This window comes from Tursiops truncatus, chromosome 16 (assembly GCF_011762595.2).
Source record: "Tursiops truncatus isolate mTurTru1 chromosome 16, mTurTru1.mat.Y, whole genome shotgun sequence".
NCBI classification, from domain to species: Eukaryota; Metazoa; Chordata; class Mammalia; order Artiodactyla; family Delphinidae; genus Tursiops; species Tursiops truncatus.
In genome coordinates this window covers 46,347,920-46,370,946 of record NC_047049.1, presented here as the reverse complement: position 1 = coordinate 46,370,946, position 23,027 = coordinate 46,347,920, and the positions used below count along the sequence as shown (strand labels likewise).

The window sequence follows — 23,027 nt, the reverse complement described above, 5'->3', positions numbered from 1 at the left end:
TAGGCCTTGATATTCTTCCTGATATATTTTTTTTTCCCAATTTTCAATGCTGAACATACATGGCTTTTGTATAAGAAAGTGACTTCTGCAAATGAAGTCTGAGAGCAATAGGCATGTGTGATAGAAGAAGACCCAGGGACTCATGGAGTTCTGTACCTAAAGGGTGAGAATGTTCCAAAGAGGGAGGACTCATCTGGCCACGTGACCCTTAGTTAACTCCCATTCTAGCCTGCAAGGGGTGTGTGTTTGGGCTAAAACTAAAGCATGACACACCTCCGCAGCTGCTTAGCCCAGAGCAAAACACCGGGAGACCCACCTCCGTGTCCATCTGTCCATTTGCTGTCCCTTGACTGGTGGCTGTCGGTTGCTGGCAGGATGCCGGGATGGACTCCTATGTGGTGACATCGTGGCCTGGGAAGGCTTCTTTCAGGGAACCTGGACACTCTGGTCCCTGCTGGGAGTTTCTTGCACTCCTGACAAAAAAACAACAGGCAAACCTTTGCTGTTCTGTGAGTCAGTCCTGACATGGCTACAGAGTATGACAATTGAAAAGTCAAGGACACGAATAAAGGTACCTTCTCAAGGTTACCTATCTGGTAAATCAGGCTTTGGCTAGTTTCATGGTGTATGTCCCTATCATCACGCCTACTGACCCTGGGTCCCCGGCTCGTACACATTACTTTTGTGTGCACTAACGGAGAAGTCCTTTTAAGTTAACTTGGGGGTTTAAAGAGTCATTTTGAGGACAAATTCCTCTAAAAATATTGAGTGTGAAGCAAATGTTGCTGAGAATGAACTTACCTCCTTTTCATCTCCTGTGGTAGAAGGAAGTTAAAATAGAAGATACAGAATTACATGCCTCTACAAATATTGGTGGGACATTTACACGTCTATTCTATTTACTCAGCCTTTTTAAAGAGGAGCAGTGTCAGGTAATCAAAACACAGGCTTTGGTGTTAAAGCCTTGCATTTCAACTGCATGTCTCACTACCCTGGTGCCCTTTGGTTCAGTCAGTTTCCTTACTTACATAGAAAAAATAGGAAAACCCATCTCTTTCGTGAGAGAGTCTGTGTAGAGAGCCCAGGACGGTCCCTGGCAAACATTAGATTGTCAATATGAGTCACATCTAAATTGGAGTCTCTTTTTTCAGAAGTGTTCCTTATTTTAGTCAGTTTCAGATTCTTAGAGGAACCATCTGCAACAGGAACTGGACTGAATGAGGATGGTACCTTGTCCCACAATCAGTTTCATCAGAAAGTGTTGTGACAGGACTGTTCATTTTTCTTTTTTGCTCTGAATTCAGATCTGCTTTGCTGAGGCATGGAGGCAAAAGAGGTCTCAGAGGCTGAAGACAGAGCTGAGGATCCAGGTTCTGAAAATAAAGGCCAGCCTGATGCTGCTCAGCCTGATTTCCCACCAGGGGGGCAGACCCCTGGCCCCACTGCCCTCTGGGAGATGCTAGAAAGGAAGTTTCTGGAATACCAGCAGTTGGCTCCCAGGAGCCCAGCTGAACATCAGAAGAGCCTGTTGAATCTTCTCCCACTATTCCTAAAGGTTGGTGTTCTCATTTTTGAAACTGTAAAAAGATGATACAGCACTCTGGGGACACTTCCGGGATGATTAGAAGCTGGAGTCAGTAGTTTTAATATCATCACAAGTGGTCTCTGACTGGTTGCTTAGAGGAGAGTGTTGTGCTGTTTAATAAAGATAGCAAGCAAGACTCCTCTCCAGGGTGAGGATGGGCTTGGAAAGGATGGACAGTTGGCTCTTGAGTACCATTGTCTCTTTAGTTTAAAAAAATGATATTGTTTAGCAATGATATTTTCAATCCCAGCTTGGGAGCCAGAGGAGAAACCTGCACCTTCGGGAGCTAGAAGGGCATCTGTGTCCTGACATGTGAGTGGCAGGGTGGCTGGTAACCTCAAACACCAGTAATGCCAACACCAGGGCCTGGGAGAGCCGGAACATAAATTGTGCCAATGATGCAAACTGATGTGTAATCCATGGGAGCAGCAAAGCAGGGCTCCCTCCCCTGGTTGCAGACACACAAGAGAAGTCCAGCCTGTCCACTGGGCTGGCACTCTGACTAGTGGCAGCTGGTGACAGTTTGGGTACGAGGGATTTCCTTTATTGTCTTGGAATAAAGCTCCTGCCAGTGAGGTCTGCCTTATAGCTGAAAACATTGAAGTCTAATTGTAGAGCTGGAAATGCGTCTTTTTATGAAGACTTAGTTTTTGCTTGACTATTGATTTGGGGTTATTAGTACAAAAACCATGTACCTACATTCAGAGTGCAGAGAATATGAGATACTTTTCACATTGGAAAGTAAACTAGAACAGATGGAGGCTTTGCAGGTTTTTATTGGGAAACCCCTTTGTTAATATGTTTCATCTCACTTATTAACCAGGAATACTTAAGGATTTCCAAAGATGACTCAGAATTTTCTTGGGATCATATTTATAGCATGCATGGAATACTTAAGCATGCCTTTCTGTAAAAAATTGCCAAGTAACTTATCGTCCGTGAATTCATTGTTTTTCTCCATGTTTCAGATTCGGATACTTCATCCAACCCATTTCACAGATTGGATAACTGGGGCATGGGGAACATACTGGAAAAGAGGAACTAGATAAGGAGAGAGGGCCAGGTTTCTCCTTCCCAGCCATCCCTGCTCTAATGACCCCAGCTTCTGGGAGGTAGCTTTGTCTCACCCAGTTCTCAGATCAAATCTGCCTTATAAAAGGAAAAATGTGAGCATTGCCCCCTCCCCCCCAAATCACTGGGAAGGCATATGGGGTCCAGCCACTGCACTGTATCTTTTCCACCCCTCTGGGCAGCCCTAGCTCTGATGAAAGGACTCTGCATCTGAAAGCCAGGGCTTGATATTTCCTTGCCTCTCTCCAGATTGTTGATTTGAGAATTCATTCATTTGTTGTACAAATATTTATTGAGCTCCTATACTCTGTTCTAGGGCCTGGTGCTATGAAAGTAAGGACGACAGATAGAGGTTTTACCTGCATCTGTCCAGAGCAGAGGATAACTGACTAGCACCCAGAATGTGTTCTGTTTGGCTTGTAGGGGTTAAAAATGAATTAGTGCCATTTTTTCAAAGTGGAAACTTTTCAGGTGAGACTTAGACTTCAGATTTCTCTTGAAAATATTTGTAGCTGTAATACCGATAATTGGATGGAGATGGTTAGGGGCACCTCTTTTAAACAGAAGATGGTCTTGGTCTCTCAGTTTACCCTAGTCCCCCACTCCCTAATATCTTTCACCCAACCCATATCACTCATTTATGTTATCTGACCCTGTAGGCACTGACCTCATGGATAGCAAGCTGTTCCTATTATAACTGAACCTTGGTATTGGTCCATGTTTCCCAAACCCTTTCCTGGTAAAAGGAGGATCAACAGCCCTATTGCTGAATACGTGGGCTTTAGAGTCAAACAGTAGGGCTCCAGTCCCAGCTCCATTGCTTATTAGCTGTGCATCCTTGAGCAAGCTACTAAATGTTACTGAGCCTCAGTTTCCTCATCTGTAAAGTGGAATCAATACCAATTTGCTGGGAGACTGTGAGGGTGAGATCAGATGAGGATTGTAAAGTCCACAGCACATGGAAAGCAGACATGATCCCCATCACCTTTCCACCAACCTCCTGGAAACTGACTGCACATGTGCAGTTTGAGATCCTGTCACCACGATTCCCCAAACTGCTGACAAAATCTGCTCTGTTTTGGATCCCTGGAGCCCACCTCTGATGAACCCTGTAGAGGCAGATTATTACAGGCTTTTTATCATTTTCTTAAAATCTATATCTTTTATTAAGTCCTATATGTTTACAAACCTGTTGTTCTTATTAAGTTCTGACTAATAAACCCTGCCAGAACCACAGCCCTCAGGCTTCTTAATTAAGAGCTGGTAGCAGAAAGGAACATGGGGAAGGTGGGAGGTTTTGGGGGGTTGTAATGCAGATAAAATCTGAGCTGTAGATGAAGACTGAGGACAGCCATTGGAATACAAGTCCCTGTGTTAGAAGTCAAGCTTGTAACCACTCTGTTCTGAATTTTATACCCATAAAACAGAACTCTTCAATGTTGTCTGCAGAGAACCCCTTAGAAATATCAGGACTTTAAAAAAAGTCATGCCGTCTCCCATGGCATGTGGCCGATTAATGTCTGATTCCTCCAAACACACAGCAGGGGATGAACTTCTCCCTTATCCTGTCATTGTTTATACATAAATCTGCATCTACTATGAGGCAAATACAAAGAGGGGCTTGGTTGGTTCTATAGTAAATTCTAGCCCCACTGCCTCCCAAGTTGAAGAAACACTGCAGTTGTTAAGGAGTAAACCCACTCAACATTTTGGTGACTGTCTTGGTGATAAGAAGTCTCAGGGCACTGGAATCCCAGCAGGGAGCTGCCCTGAGGGGATGAGTCAGAAATGAAGTTCTCACTGGGATCTGCAGGCTCTCCTCCTCTACCAAGCTCCATCACTCCCTTTCCTAGGTCAAAGCCAGGGCAAGTGGTTACTTTCACTGATGATAGGTAGTAATATTCACCAAGCTCTAACTAACTAAGCCAGGCATTTTGTTCCATGCTTACAAGCCCTTATAATAACCCTGTGAAGTAGGTGCTATTTTTATCCCAGCTTCATAAATGAGGAAAGGGAGGTTTAGAGATGTTGCATGACTTGGCCAAGGTCAGCCAGCTGTTAGTGGGGAGCAGAACTTAACCTGGGCAGTCCACCCGGGCTCGTGTTGTTAACCATTGCATTCCCCCGGGCAGTGCTGAGGTTCACAGAACGGAGCACATCTGGTTTCTTTCCCTATCTCATGACTCACTGTGCGATGGCTTTGCCTGGCTCGCACCTATGTCCCGTTTCATACAAAAAGGATGCCACCCCCTGCACATGTGCTGTTTGTTTAGCTGACTCCAGGATGTTGCAGACAAGGAGGAGGTTTTATTGCATCACACAGGAAGCAGCACAAAGCCAATGACTTCAGAGTAACCACTCTGAAGTAACCAGAGTGCAGAGCAGTGCTTGCAGGAAGGATTCAATTGACTGCTACTCTTTCTCTGCCAAGAGCCTTGGGCTTTGGTCTTTCTAGCACCCTTCCCTATCATAAGATCTTACACCAAGAGAAGAAGGCATTCTGCTAGCAAGCATGGGTAGGTCCTGTTGGCCTTCAGTTGAGTTTGCTTTGGGGGAAAGGGGACCACTTGGGTCCTCTCGTTGCATAGAGATATTGGGTAATAATAGATGGAGAAAACTAGAGCTACAGATGTAGCTGTTGAAGATTGTTCTTAGCATATGTACTTTGAGAGAAAGCAGGCAGCGAGACAGGGAATCCTTAGAAATTAGTGTAAAATTCCTCACTGTCTGGGACAGACCACCTGGGGGGTGGGGCTACATGGGAAAAAAAGGGACTCTGTGGATGTGGTAGGTTAGAGATACTGCGGATGGGTTCACACTGCTCCCTTCAAGAGGTGACATCTATGTCCCCTCCCCTTGAGTCTGGATGGGTTTGTGATGGCTTGACTAATGGAATAGGGCAAAAATGACATTTCTGGGCTCAGGCCTCAAGAGACTTGTAGCCTCTCTCTGTCACTTGATAGAACCCTGCTTCCATGTTGTGAGGAAGCCCAAGCAGCCCCGAGTAAAAGCCTATGTGGAGAGAAACCAAACCCACTGACCGTGCAGCTGCACTTGCTGCTGAAAGTCAGCACAACTGGCCAGCCATGTGAGTGTGCCATGCTGCAAATGGATCTCTTAGCCCTTGTCTGCTGCCCCAGCTGAAGCAGAGAAAAGCTGCTCCTGCTGAGCCCTGCCCAAATTGCAGATCCGTGAGAAAAATAAACGATTGCTGTTATTTTAAGGCGCTCAATTTGGGTCCAGTTTGTTATACAGCAATAGATAATCAGAACAGTAGGTAACATGGACAGGAATCCATTTATTTCCTAGTGTGGAGGGATTGGAATTAACACTAAATCAGTTGTACTTGGAGATGAGTGTATTTGTGTGTGTGTGTGTGTACAGCTACTCTTAGGCTAACTGCCTGGCCAGTGGTACAGCGTTTATACCATTGGGTGTGGTCAATTATTCTCATACAAACCCAGCATGGACCCAACTGACTATGGAAGAGAGAGAAGTAACATTAAATATAATAATAGGGATGACCAACAGTTATTTCCAAGTGTGGTATCCAGAGGGGATGGTGAGGGTAAATACCCCTTCTTGTCCATCCCTGACTCTAAACCACTTCAGAGTGGGGCCTGCAGTATGGTTTATTCCCTCCTCAGGGGAACAATATTTGTGTTATGTTAGTAAAGTTTTGATGCATCAGTTTTTTTTTTTTTTCTGTTTACAAAGGAGAGAATCAATTGTGTCACATTATCGGGGAAACTCATGTAAAGTCTCTGAAATGTTTTGAGTTCACTTAAAGGTCAAACCACCAAACTCTGATGCAATGAAGAAATAGTAATACTGCAGTCACACTTGAAAACTAACCAGATTCTCTGTCATTCAAAGCTGGGGTTTTGTCCCATCTCCTCTAGAGCTTCTGTCTTCCTTATGCTCTGGAGACCAGAGCATCATTTTCTTTCTCTTTCTTCCATGTGAGGGGACAGCCACGAGGCATGATGGTGCAGTTTAGAGAATATAAGTAAATAAAAGTTTTTAAAAATATTGAACAATATTCTCCCAGCGTGAAAATCCCAGTTTGGGGAAAAAATTAGTTCCTTTCAAAAGCTGCCGTAACTCTTTGGGGTCTCCACGGTACCATTCAGTAAATGATTGCCTCTGTGCATCAAACAGCACCCCAGTGGCCTGAAAGAGTTAATGGGGCCTCCAGAAGTAGCCATCTTGGTCCCAGGAAGGAGTGTGAGCCTTGGGAGAATCTGGCTGAGCGTACAATTACTGTTCAACTCACAGTGGCCCGATTTGCTTTATTGCAGAATGCCTACTGGAGTCCCACTGCTCAAAGATGATCTCCATGCCTCTGAGTCAACTCCCTGCAAATTGGTCTTTGAGGGGTTTGCCACTGCAGGGAGGAGGCACAGGAATTTGTTAGGAAGATATCATAGCAGATATGATATCAGTCCTGGGGAGGGAAATAATGTTACCACTGAAATTCCCAGCTAGAAGGACTGACTTTATCTCTCCAGAGATTAACCTTTCCATGTGAGAGCTGGTTTCCAGGTGGTAGCCATACATTTCTTAGACATGCACATGCTACTTGTGTATGTGTGAGAGAACTCAGCTCTTTACTCTGCTGTTTAACTTGTTCTCTAGGATTACCCTATGGCTCAGCCTCTGTTTCTGTAAAGTGGGAATAATAATAATCCCAATCCCTATGCAGATTAGTGGAAACAATGCATGTCAGTGCTTGGCCCAGCATTTGGCACAAAACCAGTGCTCCGCAACACCTTCGGCCATCGTTCTGCACACTGTGGGTCTCATAATCGTGTGTTTGCTTATCAAATATTTGGTGAAGGTCTCCTGTGTATAATAGTGTTTAACATTCACCTAGTATTTTTGTAGTTCTAGCAAAGTTCTGATGCACTGCTTTTTTATTTACAAAGGAAAGGTGCGACTATGTTCGTTTATAGGGCAGAAAATTTTTAAGTGTTTCAGATACAAAGTTTTGTTCAAATCAAAATAACCAAGTACTCACCACCCATATAAAAGAAACGAAGCATTTCAGATAAACTAAAGCCACCTGTGCATGAATTCTAGAACTCATTCCCCTTCCACCCTCCTCCAATGGTAACTCCCAACCTGCTGAACTATCATGCCCTGTGGGAAATGATATATAGAGAGACAGCAAGTTACAGAAGTATATTACAGTATCATTCTAAAATACCTGTGAGACTATATGTAAATTATACAGTAATATGGGTGCATTTTTATAACCATAAGCAATATTATTGTGTAATTTATGTACAGTCTCACAGGTTTTTGTAGACTCATACTGTAATATGCTGTTACAATTTGCTTTTTCCACAACATTCTATTTTGGGGATTTATCCATATTGATACAGCTCTATTTTTCTTATTCAGTTCTATATGATATCCTTATATAGATATGTCACAAATTATTCATTCATTATCCTATTGATGAACATTGTTTTTCCCAATCAAAAATAACGCTACATGAATATTTCTTGTTAACGTCACCTTGTGCATGTGTGCATTTCTCTAGGGACTAAACCAAAGATTGGAATTGGTGGGTTTTTGGATGTGTGCCCCTTTAACTTTATTGGATTACGTTAAATGCTTCTTCAAAGAGGTTCTTCTAAGTGACACTCCATCATAGAGTATGGGGGTTTCATGGTTCCTCACCTTCACCCACATTTGATATTGTCAGATTTTTCATTTTTACTAACCAGAAAATTATAAAATATCTCCTTGCAGTTATAGTTTGCATTTTCCTGATTATTAGTAATTTGCCACTTTATCTTTCAATAAGTTACTTGTTTCATTTGCCCATTTTTTAAAAATCAGATTTTTTTCCTATTAATTTATAGGAGTCTAAAAACCAGTCCTTTGTCAGTTATATGCATTGCAGATATTTTCTCCCAATCTGTGGTTTGCCTCCTCATTTTGTATATGGTGTCTTTTCATATAGAGAAGAGTTTTAAAGGTTTTTACTTTTAAACAAATGTAGGTAGTATCTATTGCAAGGAAACATATTGAAAATGATTTCCCTTTGGAAATTTTATGTGTTTCTCACCCCTTCTAAAGGAGGATCTCAGCTTAAAAAAACTTGGTCAGGCCTCTGGGCAGGAACATAATTTAATACGGCTGGTGAGTGGGAGCAGGAGTCAGGAGTCCAGCAAAATTACATTTCATAGAGGCCACTAACTGGCACAGCAGCTTACCTTCCTGGTGGGAACCTGGGATCAGGAATTGCCAGGAACTCAAGTCTGGGGCCGAGTACAGTCACTCCACTCTGTATTCAGCCTGTGACAAGAAGGGAGAACAAAGGGGAAAGGCTTTGCATGAAAAGCAGATCTAGGGATAGGATTACTACGGAAACTGGGAGGAAATTTTGAAAAGAGTCTGGCATCCCAAGCAGAACTGTAAAAGACTTCTATTAAACAGTATCCTAAACAATAAGGGGAAAAAGTCTGAGGAAAATGATGAGCAGATGGGATAGAGATTAAAGGGACAGATAAGAAAGGATTTTAAGGAAATTAAAAAGAAATAGGAGATTTAAAAAAATGACAACAACTTGGACTCGGAAAGGATTTCCTAAGCTTGTAACTAAATCCAGAAAGCAAAGGAATGGACTGAGAAATTTCTTTTCATAGGAATTTCAGATTTCTGTACAGCAAAACCAAACAATACCAAATTTAAAGATGAAATGACAAATTCGAAAAAATCGAGATAGTATTATAGACCAATGGTTAACGATTTTTATATATAAAGAGATTTTTGAAATAAATAAGAAAATAGTGAAAACTCCAATAGGATAATAGGCCAAGAGTAAAAATGGACAATTCAAGAGGCATGAAAAGCATTCATCCACTCTAGTTATCCAAATATTGCAATTGAAATGAGATATTTTTTCTTCTACAAGTTTTCTCATTTAAGATGAAAAAGCACCATAGACCATAGTGCTTGACGTTGGCATGGGTGGAGAGAAATCAGCCCTTTTCCATGGAGCCCTTGGAGGCTAATCTGGTAAATTGTTTCTGGAGAGTGAGTTAGTAGTTAGTAATAGGTACCAAATCACTAAAAAGAGAAAAAAAACCCACTCTTTTAATTGAAAATCCCACATTTTTAATCCTACAATTAAATTAATTGTAGGATTAAATTAATCCTTTTTAGAATTTATCTGAAGGAAATACTTGCATGACTAAAACTAAGATATCTGCATGAGGTTTGACAAGTGTGTAAGAGGAGAATCAGTGAGACACAGCAATTGATGGTGAGGAAGGGGAGGGACGCGGGATGTAGAAAATCACTCCTGGAATTTCCCACTAGGGCAGGTGGGTGCCTGGTAGGGACATTCACTGAGGCAGGATGCAGCAGGTCTGGGGGGAAGGCAGTGGATTCAGTTATGTGTGTTTGATGTTTCAGGAGCACGAGTTCAGGGGAGACGTCCAGGGGCCAGTTGGAGGTGTTTGGAGCTCAGTAGGAAGTTGAAGAATTCATAGGCACTAGTGTAGGGAGACAGTGGAAGCTGGAGGGTAGGTGATTCAGTGGCCTTTGGATGCACCTGGCTCAAGCGAGTTGAGCCATTGGTTTGGGCTGGCAGGGAGGGAAGGAGGTGATTCTGATGCCTTGCTTTGTAGCTTTGACATCTCTGAGCGAATCCTGCATGTTGCACTTCAGGCCTGGGAACACTCCGTGGGGATCATCTGCTTTCCCAGTCTCCAAAGGCTGGCTGAAGATGTTTCCAACCAACTTGCCCAAGAAATACAGAAGGCACTGGTGGGAAAGCCTGCAGGTGAGAGAAGAGAGGTCCTGGAGAACTTCACAGTAAGCAAAACAGCTCTGTAGACCCCTCCCAGGCCTCCGGCTAAGCCCCTCTCTGCTTTCTAGAGGAGTTAGAGTAGTGACTTCGAAAGCACATGGAAGGCCAGGTTCTGCCACTGAATACCCTGGAGAACAAAGGAAAAGGCTAAAAGAGGGAAGAGAAGAGGGACTTGGGAAACTCTGCTGCTCCTGGGAGGGACACAAACACACACACATACATACACACACAGACACACAGAAACCAAAGGCAAGCATGTTTCCTGCTGCAGGTCTCCTGACTTGCATCCCTCCACTCAGGGAGCTGGACCCCAGAGGCTGGGCTATGAGACTGAGGGCAGGAGGGAATTCCAGGGGGAAGGAGTGGCTTGAGCATGGTGTAGATTACAGGAATCCCTGTGACAAAAGGGGCTGTGTGATACAGGAAGTGGGGAAAAGACACTGGATTGTGGCAAGTCCAATTGCCGAGGAGCTTGTTATTATTATTTAGCAATAGGGAGCCATTGATGGTTATTGAACAGGGAGGGTGGTATGATAAAGGCTATCCTCCAAGGAGATTCATGTGGCAGAGAGTGAAATGTTTGGTACAGATGCAGGTGTCATTGTTGGGAGGGCAAGAGGCAGAAGTTCCCTAGAGACGCTAAGGCACATCTCATGGAGAGAGGGGCCCACGTGGAGAGAAGCTGGGTGACCAGGCCACCACACTGCCCTGCTGGTGACCCTTTCTCCCCTCCCCCACACTCTTCCAGAGCAAGCACGGGTGGCAGCTGGGCAGTTGCTGTGGTGGAAGGGAGATGCGGATGCAGAGCAGGATGGCCACCTGCTCCTGAAGTCAGTGTACGTGCTCACGGGGACAGATTCGGTAAGTTCCAGGCCCCAGTGGCCCAGCCTGGGTGCTTCTCACCTGTGTACAGAGGGACGTCCCAGCTCAGGGCACTGGCATGTCTCAAGGGTGTCTTTATTTTCATGAAACTGATTTATCATTTTTCCTTCCCTACTTCCCCTCGGATATAGAACGTGGGCTTCAGAGTCTGAAATTCATATTCACATCCTGCCTTTTCAGTTGACAAGCTGTGTGTAACCTTGAGCAAATAACTTGACCTCTTTGCATCTCTGTTGTGTTGTTAATTCTAAAATTGGGGATAAGAATGCCTCCATGCTAGGGTCAGTGTGAGGATCAAAAATGACTGTTGTGTATGGACTGTATTTCCTGTGTGTCAGGGTGAGGCTGGGCGCATCCCATGCATTGTACTAATTAATCCTCCCCAAACCCTACGAGGCAGATTACAGTAATGCTGCACTGGTGACAAGAAATCAGGTTCGCCCGTGATATGCAGCTGTAGTCTGTCTGACTCTGTGCTCTGAGCCACTGCTCTTTACTACCTCCGGCTAAATTCAGACTAAAGGAGCAAGGCCTGTAGGCACCTGCCCCGTGTCTCCCCAGAGACGAAAGCGACCGCTCCTCCTTCCCTTCCCACCCAGGCCCCATCCTGGCTGCAGTCACGGCCTCCCACCATGAAGCAGGGACCTTGAGTGATTGGCCAATGACTGGTGTCCTCTCAGGCAGAAGCAGTCCCTGGGAGCTGTGGCCATCAGCAGCAGTGGCCGAGGCCCCGTGCAGGGCAGGCCCAGAGGCTCCTCCATCTGCGAGGCTGCCCACTGTGAGCCTCCTGGTGCCCAAACTAGGAACAGCAGGGAACCAGGCTGGGGTGGTGGCTGCCCTCTGTCTAATGGTGAACAGAGGCATCAGACAGGCATTTGGAGACAGTGCCAGGAGGTGAGAGAGGAGCACAGCGAACACTTGTTCACTGGTGGGAGGACCATCTGACTTTTCTTCCATGTAAACTGCCTGGACCACCATCAGGGACAGTGGCCTGGAGCACAGGGTAGGGGCTTTTCAGCCCCTGGAGAAGGACTGTTTTCAGTCTGAAGAGTAAAAAGTAACGTAAAGCCTTGTTTTCTGCTGCGAGGAGTCTGCCCCCAAAGCAGTGAGAGAGTAAGCAGTTGGCTTTCTGGGGAGGCAGTGCAGTGTGGAGGACAGGGAGAGCCACCCTGAGTGCAGTCATGCAGGGCCACATGTCCAATATGGGGGCAGACACTACCTGCAGTGGAAGCTTTTAGGGACTAGTGGCCTGCATTACACTCCTGCTGCTGGTCCAGGCTGTACATTCTTCTTTTCTCTTTTCTAATTTACCCACCATGTCTGTGAGATTAGTCAGTCGGGTGGGAAAGTGCATGGACAATGTAATTTTTAATAACCGCGCATGCGCTGTCTCACGGTCACGTGTGTGTGCACACACGCATGTAGAGGCCACAGCCACAGTGATCCTGGTGCAGCTGCAGGCACAGCCCGTGAAGAGAGGCCCTGGGAAGCTTCACACTCAGGCTGGCCCCTCTCTGCCAGCTCCCTGTCTCCTCTCTGTCTGGCAGCCCTGGGGCTGTTTAGCTGTGGTGTGGCTCTCTGGATTATGGGTCCTCACCTATAGGGCTGTTTTGGTCATGATGAGGTCTTAGATCTGGACGAAGGGATGGACAGGGCCCTGAGCACATCCTTAATTCAGTTGCGTGTACTTGTTCTCAACCACCTCTTCCCTACTGAGTTTCCAGTTCCCTCATCAGGAGGAAACCTACCAAAATCAGAGGTATGATTGCCAGGAAAGCCCTGGATTTCTGCCCTGCACCAGTTCCACCCTCCTGCCCTCCCTCCTTTCCTTCCTTCCTATCATCTGTCTACTGTGTAAAAGATATAATGTTTATCGAGCACATAATACACACTTTATAGCAACTTAATCTTCACAGCCATCCCAGTGGGCCCTATGATTGCCTCCATTCTTAACTGAGAATGCGTCGCCCAGAGAGAGGAAGTGACTTACCCACGTTCGTGGCTAAAACAGCTTCACTGGCTGACCTCTCTGGTCTGGGTCTGGAGCCGTGCTCTGCCTGGCTCTGCGGCCCTGGGTCACGTCTGCTCTTCGCTTGCAGGAGACGCTGGGCAGAGTTGCCGAATCGGGGCTCCCAGCCCTGCTCCTCCAGTGCCTTTACCTCTTCTTTGTCTTTCCTCTGGGAAAGAAAGAGTTTTTTGAGAGTGATGTTCAAGTTCAGAGGATGTTTGTGCAGGTGAGTGGGAGGAGGGCTGGACTCCCCTGGGCCGAGACCGAGCTCTGCTTCTCCAACCTCCTTTCATCTCTCTCCCCCTAGTTCTGAAGCTCCTCTATTCTCCTGGAGGGTCCAGATCACCCCTTTCCCCCAGGCCCTGCAAATGCCGGGGAACCCCACGCATTTGGAAGATGGAGTTTCTCTCCATCTCGCTGTATCCTTGTATTGCCCTTGTTCTCTCCCAGGACGGTGTGCTCCTCCTCCCCCACTCGGCCACACCAGCTCCTTGTCCTCCAGTCTGTGTTCTAAGGTCCCGCCGACCCTCCCGGACATCTGGAACCTCCTGTCTCTGGCCCCTGCACCTCTGAGAACAAACATGCTAAGCCCCCTTGCAGAACTGTAGCCAACATTTTCTAAGTACTTGCTATGTACCCACCCTTATGCCATAACCTCACCTCTGTCACCTCCCCGAGCCCTCTCTTCCACCACAGGATGTGTGTGGTTTTGTGATCTAAGGCACGGTGAGTAAACATGAGTCCAGGGTCACAGAGGGGGTGGGTCGGGGCTGGGATTGGAACCCTGGGAACCTGGCTCCTGAGTCTGCTCACAGAAAGGCATTTAACCACTCTGTGCGGTCACCTCCGTCTCTCCTCTCAGAGGCCATCTCAGGCATCACATGCTATGTCCTCATGTCATTACCCATCTTTCCTATCCTCTCTGACCAGCAGCGACTTTTAACATAACTTCTCACCTCTCTCCCCTGCCCCCTTACTGACAAGTTCTGCTTTCTCAGCTTTTGGGATGCTGCATTCTCCAGAAAACTCCTCCTGCCTCTCTGGTGGGGGGACTGTGTATCTTACTCATCTTTGTGCCTTGGCCAGGGTCTCGCACAGAGCAGGTACTTCGGACCATTTGGGGATTGCCGATGCAGCTGTCCACTGAACATGCACGTCCACATCCCCATCCATTTTAGACCAATTCTCAGGCCAGAATCATCTTTACCAGAGGGTATCTCATAAGTTCTGGCAGGTTCCACTTATGGTGGGTTGTCCATAAGCTGCATCTGTTAGAAATTTAGGTGTCCTTTGCCCACACATAAATCATATTTTAAGTGGTGACCAGGACACAGTACTGGGTACTTAAGTCTTTACTGTGTGGCTTCTATGTGCTCTGCAGGGAATTAGTACAGCCCTGTCTTCCTGGTCCTCTCCATGTATGGACAGAATGTGAGCCACAGTGATACCACATCAGAGTTCCTCAGGGTTTCCTTATTTCATTCCACAAAATATAGAGAACTCCTCTTGGGCTCGTCACTATGCTGGACCCACAGTCTCTCACAGAGATGACAGAGAGACAGAGAAGTTAAACGGGGAGATCAGTCGCGCGAATAAATGATCAGCGTCCAATTTTTTAAGTGCTCTGATGGAAAAGTGAGAGATGCGCTGGGAAATGAGGACAAGAGTATAAATGGAGGCCCTTCTGAGGAAATGGCATTGAATCTCCCTGGTTTGGGGCAGAGGGTGACCACATATGACCCCATCCTTCCCGCTGAGACATGGAAAATTAGGGAACAAATTCATCACAGGAAGGAGGCTTCCTAACCAGAGTCTCTTTGGCTTTTTTTTTTTCCAGATGTTGCTCAACATTTGCGGTGAGGCTCAGGGTCTGGAGGGACTTCTCTCTGGAAACGAGCTCCAGTCTCTTGTGATTGCCACGACGTGTCTTCGGGAGCACAGCTGCTCCTTTTGGAAGGAGCCCACCTTCTGTGTGCTGAAGGCAATCTCCAAGGCCCAAAACCTTAGCATCATCCAATACCTGCAGGGTATGACCCTGGGAGACCAGGGCTGGGCTGTGGGCACACTTTCTAGAATAAGACCTTGGGATGCCCTTGCAGCATCAGTATAGATTCCAGGGACCAAAATAGTGATGAACAAACAGGATTTTCACCGATGCCCAACTATGCCTAGTAGGTGACCCTACATTGCTTGGGTCCATTCATGAAAGTGTCTTTATTGTTCATTTTGATGCTCTACTGGAGGAGAGAGGGAAAGGGGAACTCATTTACTACACACATGCTGTTGAACAGACACTGTGCTGGGCTCATTTGTATGTTACCTCATTTGCTTCTTTGAGATACATATTGATAATTAATGCCATTTTCCAGCAGAGGAAACAGATTGAGTGATAGAAGAATTTGCCAAGGCTCCCCAGCTAGTGAAGAAGAGAATCAAATATTAACCCTGGAGATGCCTGATTCCAGTGCCTTAGGTTCTGCTCTGGGCAGCATGTGTAAGGGTTAAGGACTTAGTTCTGGAACCAGATGGCCTGGGGTGTGGGCTCCAGCTCTGTCCTCCTAGCTGAGTGACCTTGGGCACTTAACTGCTTGGGTGCTTCAGTTTTTTCATCTGTAAAATGGAGATAATAATCCCGTTGATCTCAGTGGATTGTTGTGACACTTCGATGAGTTGGCATATTTGAAGTGCTTAGACCTGCTTGTCCACAAACACTTGCCCTGTGACCTGTCTTCTTTCTGGGGCCTCCTATAATAGCCGGTGTCAGCTGGTGAGAGCTGGGAAAGTACAAGCCCACCCTCTTACTGTAATTGAGCCCTGGGACGAAACTTCATCCCCAGTTTCAAGATTGAAATTTCCCAGTGAAGCCAGGGCCCAGTGGTAATGGTGCAGGGCTGAGCTGGGCCTGAGGTGCTCAGCATCCCCTGAGAAAAGGCTGCCTGCCTTGGTGGCGGGGGTCTCTCGCTGCGGTCATTATTCTCAGCTGGAAAAGAAAAATGCCACCGCAGAGGAGCTGGCCACAAAAGCACTGTGCCATAGGGGAATGAGTAGTTTCCATGGGCGCACAGGCTGAGGAGAAGGTCAGGAAGTAAGGACTAGCCTGGTGTCCACAACTCTCAGTGCTGCCCTGTCTGGCATGCAGAGTTTGGAACTTGTCCTTGGCCTCGCAGGTGAGGGACTGAGAATGCCTTATCTCAAATTCTGGTAGACACTTTTCCTGATCCACTGGTGTGACTTTCTTGGCACTCAGAAGAGGCTTCCCCCAATGAAAGAGCCCTAAAAACAGTGATCCACCCAAATGCAAACCCAGTGACATCTCTCCGCTGACTCCATTCTTGCCCTGGCTTCTCACAGCTCTGGGGTAACCAGTGTGTTCCACAGCAGGCCACATACCAGTGGGGCCTGTCTTCCTCGCCCTCCCTTGTGGACCACACCTCCCGGCTCCAACCCCCTGGATTCTTTAGTAGCTGATACACACCATCTTTTTGCCCTTCATCTTCCCACGTGTTCATACATCCTTCCCTACACTTTTCATCAAGCTCATTTCTGCTCAGCATTGCTTCCTTAAGGTCTTCTGTGACACTCAGGTCTGGTGTCTTGCATCTTGTTATTAATGGGCCTGGACTGTCCTGTGTGCTGGGAATGAAGAGCAGAGGGCTTAGGGGCTCCCTTCCACTTCCTGTTTCACCTGCTCTCCATCTGGGCCCTCGAGTGTGGCTCTCAGGATGACACTTCTCATGGAGGAGGCTTCTTCTTGATCCAAGAGCCAGCAGAAAAGTGTTTTGAGTGAATTCTCATTCACATCTTGATATACAGTGTAAAGGCAGGTGGGGAGGGAATGACCACTGAAGAAAAGCTATTGCCTTTGAATTAGCAGGGGTGTGTTTCCTTCCTGCAGCCATGGATTGCATCAAGATCTCCCTCCAGAACCTCTCCAGGCTTGCAGACACTCTCCCTGCTCCCGAGGTGAGCGAGGCACTGAGCCTCGTCTTGGGCTTTGTGAAGGACTCCTACCCTGTCTCCTCTGCTCTGTTCCTGGAGTTTGAGAATGGGGAGGGCTACCCTCTGCTACTCAAAGTGTTACTTCGGTAAGTGGCTGTGCTTGGTGGGGAAGAAACGGTGGAAGCCAAGGTCCTCACAATCATTTGCAGTGCTTTGGAGAAAGACAGATATTGGGGCTTCTCAGAATGTCTTCTGAAATGCAAATCTCCAGAGAGCATGGCCAGAGCGACTTTTATTGCAAAAGTAAATCAACGTGCAGCCGGGTTTGGAGCTACTTCTTTAGGAAACCAATGGGTGATCGCAAGAATAGTTTTACCAAGTCCATTTGGTGGCAGGTACCACCTGCATGCCTGCTGGCCTAACAGCCGCCTGTCAGAATCCACATCCTGTGTTGGAGGGCTTTCTGGGATGGCTGTGACCAGCTCTGCCTATATGCTTGGGGGTTGGAAGTGCCCATAGATCAACAACTCCAGGACCAGCCCTCTACCAATGACTGGTAGAAGCTGATGGATCCGTACCCAGGAAATTTGCCCCTTGGGTGGGATAGCTCTACCCTGCCTTCCAGAGTCCCTGGGAGGATTAGAAACAAAAACAATACTCACTCTTGAAATAAGCATGAGGAAGTCTAATAAAGTCCAATTATTTCCCATGATGTCTGTATTGTTGCCATTCTGAAATATCAAATCTCTCATTTTGGGGGTGCTTCTGCCCTGCTGGTGCCCTAAGCTCATGACTTCTGGGGGTCTGGCCACGGAAAGCAGCCTTCCGGTGAGCAGATGCTGTGGCTCTTCACAGCTTTCTCTTTATTCTAATTGCACGTCCTCAGATCAAGGGCTGAGGCTTGCATACAGAGTGACTTCTATCCCTCCCTGCGTCTTTTGGTGCCGAACTGGTGGAGACCTTTTGGGTCTTGCCCAGCACTGCGATTTCCATTGCCTCTGTATCCCTGCAAGGAGCACCATGAGCAAACCTGGCTGCTCCGTCCAAGACGTCCAGGGAGCTGGCCTCATCTGTCCCCACAGGTATGACGGGCTGACCCAGAGTGAAGTGGACCCCCACCTAGAGGAGCTCCTTGGGCTGGTGGTGTGGCTGACAACCTGTGGGAGGTCAGAGCTGAAGGTGTTCGACAGCATCACTTACCCGCAGCTGGAAGGCTTCAAGTTCCATCGCGAGGCTTCTGGTGGGTCATTGGGTGTCTCTGGGTGCCTGACAGCACTTGGCACTGTGCCCTGACAAGGCAATGCAGGTCATTCCCTGATTCCCTGTGCAGAAACAAACATGTGGCACCCGTCAGTGATACAGTAGGGGCTGATTCCGTCATGCCTTTGCGGAGATTTAAAATCTCTCCTTTATAGATTTTTCCAGATGACCTGGGTGGGACTGAGATGAAATGTTTGCTTTAAAAAGGCAAAGACTCTCAGATAATGGAGGGAGCCTGTGATCTCCATCACAGGTGTGACTTACTTGGTAACATCTGCTTATCTAACAGGGACTGATGGCCCTGAAACAGCCATCCAGGCTCAGAGTCAGTGCCTCCTTAGCTCTACAAGATACTGACTGACTGATTGATGAACTCAATCAACATGTACTGATAATTTCTGTCCAGCAGCCACTCCACCCCATGCTGAGTACCACCGTGAAGAGGCCAGGTGTCTGCTCCTTAAAACTTCTCTATAGAGACCATCACACAAACCTTGAGCCATAATCTACTCAGTAACGGGCTGATAAACAGGCACAGTGGTGACACCAGTGCAGAGAATTAGCTCTGCCTGGGTCAGTCAGGAAACCCTGCACAGAGGGTCCCATTCAAGACAAGTTTCAAGGCAAAGGATGGGTCATCCAGGTAGAAAAGAGGGGGAAGAAATATAAAGACAGAAGGTACAGCCTGGGGAGAGAAATGGTGACCAGAAACATCTGGGTGAGTCTGGGGAGATGGGCAGAGAGACCTGCGCAGACCAGAGGTGGAGGCTGCAAAGCTGTGAGACCAGTTTAGGAAAAGCCACTGGATGTGACTCCAGCAGACGCACAGGGGAGTGGCTGGATTAGAGAGGAGTTTCAGACACATCTCGAGTGTCTGAAGCACAGAGGGCTGGAGGCAGGGAGTTCTCTGTGGAAGTATCTCCTGGGTAAGAGAGAATGAGACTTAACCTTCTAGCTGGAGAGAAAGGAGGGAGTGGGTTTGGAAGGTGTCTTTATTTAACAGCTTGCCTAGAAATGAAACTGACTTTGCTTAGTAATCTTTAACATCATTTGATTTTAATTAATTGAAACCAATCCTCCAGTCCTGTGCTGCCCGATGGAAATATAATGCGAGCCACATTACGTAATTTTAAATGTTCTAGCAGCAAAATTTTAAAAATTAAGAAGAAACAGGTTAAATTATTTTTAATAATATATTTTATTTAACCCAATATATCCAAAATATTACATCAAAAAATGTGATCGTACAAATAATTGTTAATGACTTTTTTTTGCCTTCTTTTCTTAGTGCTCCGTCTTGAAAATCTGATGAGTATTTTTACACTCAGGGCACGCCTCAGTTCACAGTGGCCACATTTCAAATGCTTAATTATCCAGCATGTCTTGGACAATGCAACTCCAGCCTTATTCACATTCTGGGCATATGGCTTTTCTGGACTTCTGATAGACATTTACCCACAGGAGCTAGAAAATAGAAACTTTAAATGGTATTTCCTCGTGATAATGCAAGCATGTATTTCTAGGCATAGGCAGGAGAAATGATTTGCAGGATTATTTCTTTTTTGCATCTTCAGGGGTGACCGTGAAGAATCTTCAGGCCTTCCAAGTCCTGCAGAATGTTTTCCACAAAGCCAGTGACCCTGTCCTCTGCACCAAAGTCCTGTCATCCATCAGGACCATGTGGGCCTGGAACGCCCGCAACTTCTTCCTGCTGGAGTGGACCCTGCAGCCCATCTCGCAGTTCGTGGAGATCGTGCCCCTGAAGCCGACCCTGGTGCAGATGCACTTCTTCCAGCTGCTGGAGGTCCTGGTGTTTGAGCTGCATTACGTGCCCCATGAGATCCTGCGGAAGGTGCAGCGCCTGATCCAGGAGAGCCCAGAGCCGCTTGTCACCCTCGTGGCCTTGAAAACTGTCCTCAGGATCGCCGGCAGGGACCCGCTCTTCACTGACATCTTCCGGGACTCGGGGCTCCTGGGCCTGCTGCTAGCCCAGCTACGGAAGCAGGCTAAGATCCTGAGGAAGTCAGGTGCCTTCCAGGAGCTTTAGGAGGGGAAGTGGGGAATGGGTGGGGGCCAGTGTTAGCTGGGCCTGGTCTGTGTACCAGCCCCACCACCCATTAACATAACAGAGAAAGTGAGTGTGCCCATGTCACCTGGTGCCCTGAGAGTCAGAGAGGGTACCCCTGGGCTACATGGCTTCACAGCACAGGCAGCCTCCCTATTTTCTATAACTTGCCTGATCTTCCCCATGAAGAGGTGGGAAGGATGGGTGTAACTAGAAGCCGACTCATGGGACTAACTCAGGCCTGATGAGTTCTTAGTTTTCAGACACCTCCTGCAGTAGATATTGTCTGAGTGTGTAGGTAGGGAAACAGCAGAAGGACAGGTCCTCAGCAATGCAAAGGGGAAAGGAGGCTCAGAGAGGCTTGAAAGTCCAGGATGGAAGGGTGTGTGGGACACGTCCAGGGTCAGCTGGGATACGGCCACCTTGCTCACATGGTGCTGTCAGACCCAATGGCCTCCCACCTGGAGCAGAGGTCAGTCACCAGGGCCTTGCTGGCCAGCTTGCCCCTCTAAACCTTGGCCACACTTTTGCATGCCCTGCTGGGCTGTACACCCGTGGCTCCTTGGCAGCACTCCCTCACCCTGCCTCAGGAGCGCGGGCCTGGGATTTCCCTGCCTAACCATGCCCCATGTACATACCCTGGATTTTACAACAAGTTTTCCAGGGGATTTTGATGCACTCAAGTTGGAGAACCTCTGATGTAAGGGTTGTAGGGTCACATCTTACAAATTGGGACGCACCCTCCTTTATAAGGGAAGCATGATACTCATCTTTTTTAAGAGGATAGGAAACTAATGGAATTGGAGATTTGGGGCCATAGCACATGTACTTAAAAATGTTTCTTCATTGCTTCTTAAATATGGCAGGAAACAAAGAGTCCAATCCTGGAGTTCAGGATACAGAAAGAGAACTGACTTGTGTGATGCTGAGAACTGTGGTCACGCTTCTGAAAGGATCAGTTCGGAATGCAGGTAAGGGTGGTATCAAATTCACCTCGTCACTGGTTGGGAAAACATTAACTATTTCCTGGTGATTTATGTCATTGTTCAAAGGCTATATCCAAGGAATAACCAACACTATCGCTGTGGCTCATGTCCATTCACTGGTTGATGTTCAGGGATCAACAGTAGATTGGTAGACACATCAGTTGACACTTTTTACTGTTTAGGTTGCTAAATAAGGCTGGGAATCAAAGAGTTATCTTAAATTTATGAGACCACAGAAACCCCATCTCTCTCAAGTAAAATCTTTTAATATACTGCTGCACTGACTATAGATACTTTTTAAAAAATATTCAAATTGTAAAATACAGGCAAAGAAAACTCATCATTTTTTTTTTTTCGGTGTGCGGGCCTCTCACTGTTGTGGCCTCTCCCGTTGTGGAGCACAGGCTCCGGACGCGCAGGCTCAGCGGCCATGGCTCACGGGCCCAGCCGCTCCGCGACATGTGGGATCTTCCCGGACGGGGGCACGAACCCGTGTCTCCTGCATCGGCAGGCGGACTCTCAACCACTGCGCCACCAGGGAAGCCCGAAAGCTCATCATTTTTAAGAGACATAATTTGATGTGCTTTCAGCCCATGATGGATTTAGTACCTTCATCCATTCAAAAAAAGTTTAGCTTCCTAAGATCGTGTGGCTCTCATGCTTAAAAAATACGTGCCTAAAATATAAATGCATGTATATTATACTATGAAGCAGATGCATCAGCAAAGTGACATCGGTGGGTTTGGTGATTTGGTGCATCTTTATCTGAGGCCCTCACAGGTCAGCTATACCGAATGTGAATGATTATTTCACTATGGTAGAGCGTCTCTAATGTTAGACTATAAGAGATTCCCTGGAGGTTCTGGTTAATACGGAGGTGCATATTCCTAAGCTCCCTCCCAGAGATCTAATTATCAGGTCAAGGTAGAGCCTAGTAATCTACTTGTAAACAGGCTTCCAAGGTGATTTCCATGTAAGGGGTACCTGGCCCATAATTGGGGAAATCCTGCCTTATGGAGTTGACCAGCTCAAATCCATGTCATACCATTTGAATGATCCAGTTACTTCCTAGTTCTTATTCTACATGTGATTACTTCAAAGATCAATCCTGGGGAAGAAATTCTTAGGATTACTTTTAAACAAAAACACACCATTAGCCAAATTTCTTAAATCCTGCCTGCCGCCCACCTTGCCACAAGAAACTACCTATGAGTTAAACATACTCTTAAATTCTGGTTTGCTTTCAATAAGAATTTGGGCAGAGACAAGAGAGAATTGCCATTGGCCCTGGATTAGGGGATTACATGGAAATAAATACCAGAGGTATATCCAATTAAAGTTTGTATTACTTACGTCTCTAAAAACAGAAAAGGGGGAAACTTTTTTTCAAAAACAGAATTCTC

At 46.7% G+C, this 23,027-nt stretch overlaps 1 protein-coding gene and 1 long non-coding RNA gene across 4 annotated transcripts in view; one reads left to right on the top strand and one right to left on the bottom strand.

The window, feature by feature from the left end:
- The window catches only part of WDFY4 (WDFY family member 4), a 277,304-nt gene that overhangs the window by 17,867 nt on the left and 236,410 nt on the right, over positions 1 to 23,027 (top strand). For all 3 annotated transcript variants that reach the window (XM_073793353.1, XM_073793354.1, XM_033841802.2), the window contains exons 2-10: positions 1,305 to 1,555; positions 10,343 to 10,457; positions 11,233 to 11,345; positions 13,466 to 13,600; positions 15,212 to 15,401; positions 17,270 to 17,459; positions 18,396 to 18,553; positions 20,148 to 20,600; positions 21,505 to 21,609. In XM_073793353.1, coding sequence (XP_073649454.1) covers positions 1,322 to 1,555; positions 10,343 to 10,457; positions 11,233 to 11,345; positions 13,466 to 13,600; positions 15,212 to 15,401; positions 17,270 to 17,459; positions 18,396 to 18,553; positions 20,148 to 20,600; positions 21,505 to 21,609 — 1,693 coding nt within the window. In that variant the 5' untranslated portion in view covers positions 1,305 to 1,321. The remainder of the gene's footprint in view (positions 1 to 1,304; positions 1,556 to 10,342; positions 10,458 to 11,232; positions 11,346 to 13,465; positions 13,601 to 15,211; positions 15,402 to 17,269; positions 17,460 to 18,395; positions 18,554 to 20,147; positions 20,601 to 21,504; positions 21,610 to 23,027) is intronic.
- On the bottom strand, positions 324 to 18,574 carry LOC141276651 (uncharacterized). The gene is made up of 4 exons (XR_012326535.1): positions 18,514 to 18,574; positions 13,357 to 13,543; positions 8,884 to 8,965; positions 324 to 473 (listed from the first exon to the last, which is right to left on the bottom strand). It is a non-coding gene; the product is annotated as an uncharacterized lncRNA (long non-coding RNA).